General features: G+C 37.2%; 1 protein-coding gene across 1 annotated transcript in view; it reads right to left on the bottom strand.

Annotated features, from left to right (window-relative positions):
- Positions 1 to 522, bottom strand: part of RHOBTB1 (Rho-related BTB domain containing 1) — a 25,829-nt gene extending 25,307 nt beyond the window's left edge. Inside the window, exon 1 of the mRNA XM_010179633.1 lies at positions 331 to 522. Coding sequence (XP_010177935.1) covers positions 331 to 522 — 192 coding nt within the window. The remainder of the gene's footprint in view (positions 1 to 330) is intronic.
- Between the last annotated feature and the right edge of the window lie 3,244 nt (positions 523 to 3,766).

Here is a 3,766-nt window from a genome sequence, read left to right as displayed (position 1 = left end):
TTCCCTCCATCAAACAAGTACATTTCTAATTCACCCTGTAAGGAGGTCCAAAGCATACTAGACCAAGAGTCTATCACATCCAGCTTTCAGCAAATGCCATCTTTTATAAAAGAGGCAGAATATGCATCTTCTTAAAAACAGGTTTGATTAAAAAAATTACTTTGGAATGACAGACTTGAGGAGATGCGTATCAGACCATGGCTGCAGTAGAGACCATGCATAAAATACCTGTGAGTTCACTGCTGCATCCTGACAAAGAAAGGCTTGTCAGTGAGTAACAGTACAGCCTCCCGGCACGTGCTCCATGTTTTGTACATCTGCGGTCCTTACCTCTTGGCAGACACGGTACTGATCAATGGCCCAGACAGTCGGTACATGAGTTGCCAGCAGCTGATACTGAGTCAAAGTTGTATTGCACGCTCTTGCACAAATTAGACGAGTCTTTCCCACTGCATTATCTCCAACCACCACACACTTGATAGTTTCAACGTTGGGTCTTTCGTAGTCCATGTCAGTGTCCATTTATCAAAAACTGTAACAAGACAGTTAAACTTGTTTTCCACTACTGTGCAGAACCAATGCTATTTAGAATTAGAGCCTTCTACTTCCACTTCTTGAGAGGCTCCTGAAGACAACAAACTTAAGGAAAAGCTTGCAGTAAACTGTACCAAAGTAAGCTAGCCGATCCTTTAAATACCACAGTTATGCAAATGCACAACTGTTTTGACCGCAGTTGGTTTATGCTGAGCACATGCTATTTTCACTTTGGTTTCTGTAAACACAAGCCTGTTTGCAGAAGACAGATCTTGGTGAAACAAGGACACATAGCACAAACTTACCTCTTGCCAATACTTCTTATGCCAAGAAGGAGAAAAGACTGGACGTCAGTGGGTTTAACCTGAAGAATTCCAGTATAAACCTGCCTTCTGTAATCTTGCCCATTCAGGATTTGATTTAGGGCTGTCCAAACAATATTGCTAACAGCAAGTCAGACAGATGGTTTCAGTTATATGCACACAATAAAACTGACTTTTAAGATGACTCCAGAGACTCTGTTCTCTACAAACCTTAACTCCCTTTATAACTTGCATGTATCACACACTCTTAATTTTCCAAGGAGAAGTTTGTACAGATCATCGACTAAAATGAAACCAAACAGCCCAGCAGGAACTTGCAAATGCACTTATCTATATCAACAAAGTATTTTACACATGACAATGGAAAGTGCAGAGAAGGAGATCTTTGAAGATACTATCCTTGTGGAAAGTTATTATTGAAAATATTTACTTAAATATTCTATGGCAGCATATTGAACAAATGTCTCCATATGAATGTAAGCTGGAAGAAATGGCTATTTGGAAAAACTAAAAACAACTCCTGTTTGTTTACTACAGTCTATCATTTTCATATAAAGGAATGTGGGATTTTCTTATAAAAGAATGTGAGATCATAGTATGATAGATATGATTTTGGTTTTCTAATGTCTAGCAGTCTGCTGAGCGATCTGGTCTCTGCCAGGGAATTGTAATCAAGGAGGGACAACAGGGAAAATACAAGGCACAAACATGTTCAGGAAGGCTTGTCTAATAATTATTTCAGCAAGGAAACCTACAATTTAATTGACAAAATACAGGTCATCATCCAGAGTGACAGTGTCCTTTTTCCTCAGGAGAAAGCACTAAAGATAAAGGAACCAAATTATTTGTTTTAATATCTTTTTAAATATTCACATCTCATTTGCACATAAATATCAAATATATATTAACTGTCAGGCGGTTTAAGATAATAGATACAAGCTGTTCTGGTGTCCATTTTTCATTGTCAGAGGCACTACATTCTGTTGCAAGAAAAAGCACGTCTATTAATTACTAGCCAAACACTAATTTTAACTGCATTCCTTCATTACCTAAAGTCATGTAAACCAAGAAAAAAAAGTCAGTCTTAGAACCAAACACCCATTCATTTAAAATTATGAGCATGGACTGCATGCTAATAGCTACAATGGCTAAGGTACATTATAATCTTCATTTACATGTGAATGGGAGGAGTTAGGGACCACGGAAGGTGCAAAAGGGAGTTTATGCCACTACTGTGTCACACTGATAAGTTTTCACAGACATTGAATGCTTCTGGAAATGCTAGAGCACAGACTAGCAATTAAGAATACAGTTTAGAGAGTTGTTCTACACTAAGTGTAAACATGGGCCCAGAAACTCTTCATCCTGGCACAAGTACACGAGTACACAACTAGAGCTTTGCAACCTGCCAGATGTAGAGCAAATAACACAGCTTCAAACATACATGCACGGTATCAACTGCATATAAACCCTAATGGCCTTGTGACAGCAACCTGCTATGTCGGCACAGAGGTTTTAGCTGATAAGGAAACAAACCCATTAAGATATTGCCTTTATCCGTTCATCTGAGTTGCAACCTGCATCCTGACAGGTCACTAGACTTGAGGTAAAGGACTACAGAGACTTCTAGATACCTGTCTGTGATCCAACCACAGCTGTTTGCAGGACGCAAACTCCCATGAGGCCGATACCTGGGATAGCTCATGGGATCTGTACCATCTCCACGTGTCCACATACAAGAAGATAAATGAGAGCTAACTCCTCTTTCCTCCACTGCATTCTTTCCAGTTATACTGTCATGATATAAATAAAAGTACAAGACCAGTAATTTTTTTTCACATTACAGAGAATGAGACACATTTGTACACCACAGCCCCGAATGAGTAGCGAAAACCTAAGGGGTTTCAGTATGTGATCTAGAAAACTTTCATTTCTGAAGATAAACAGCAACTCCCTGACACAATATGTGGTATTAAATTACTTCATATTTTATTCATGCATGGACTAGACATCACAGATGGAATGTGGAAGTGTTTACAAGGCCAGAAAACAAAATGAAGGAGCGTGGCTAACCAGTGTGTCTGGTTGGTTTTAAACTACCAAGCAGAGAGACGCCAAACCATTTTTCTTCCAACCCAGTGTTTCATTAAAATGCTGTTACACAAATTGGTTGAGGTTTTATAGAACAACCTGATTTTTAAATTCTTCAAAAGTTCTTAAATGGTAATTCTGCAAAAACGTACTTCAGGCAGTCACAAAATACGTATAAAGTTCAGAGTCTTAAAAAAATTTCCAAGAGGATAACAAGGCGAGTTTAAAATTAATAGGCAAATCTAAAGTAGCAACAAAATAATGCAATTATTTGAGAATCCTAGAAAACGAACACATGAAAATAAAATTTTAAAATTGTTATTTTTTTTAATTTCCAATATGCTTACTAACTTTAATTAATCACAGAACTCAGACACAGCGTACCCAGATGCTCGGTTGTAGATCAATAGCAGTCTACTGAAGATAATTTTAGCATGATTCAATAATGCACAGGACAGAGACTAAAATAAACTAGAAATAAAAAAACAAACAAACTGGAGCTTTGTGGATATGTTAAGGAAAGTTCTTAAATTCACTCTGGTATAGATAGAGTATCTATATATGCATTAAAAATGCATATAATTTTAATATTGTTCACTAGTTTTCATAAAGATTAAACCAGAAATAGCTCCTGAAGAGACTGATGGAAAGAAGCCTGAAGAGGTATTTAGACACCTCAATTATAAACAGATGCTAACAACAAATTACAGTATAAACAATTAGCAAAACATGTGAATTAAATGCTCATAAATGTAGCCAGAAGACTTCTGGCTACTGAAATGATTAAAACCAGGAACACGTACAGGATCTTAAAAATA

Source organism: Mesitornis unicolor, unplaced genomic scaffold (assembly GCF_000695765.1).
Source record: "Mesitornis unicolor isolate BGI_N332 unplaced genomic scaffold, ASM69576v1 scaffold1950, whole genome shotgun sequence".
NCBI classification, from domain to species: domain Eukaryota; kingdom Metazoa; phylum Chordata; class Aves; order Mesitornithiformes; family Mesitornithidae; genus Mesitornis; species Mesitornis unicolor.
This window is presented reverse-complemented; position numbering and strand designations above follow the sequence as displayed.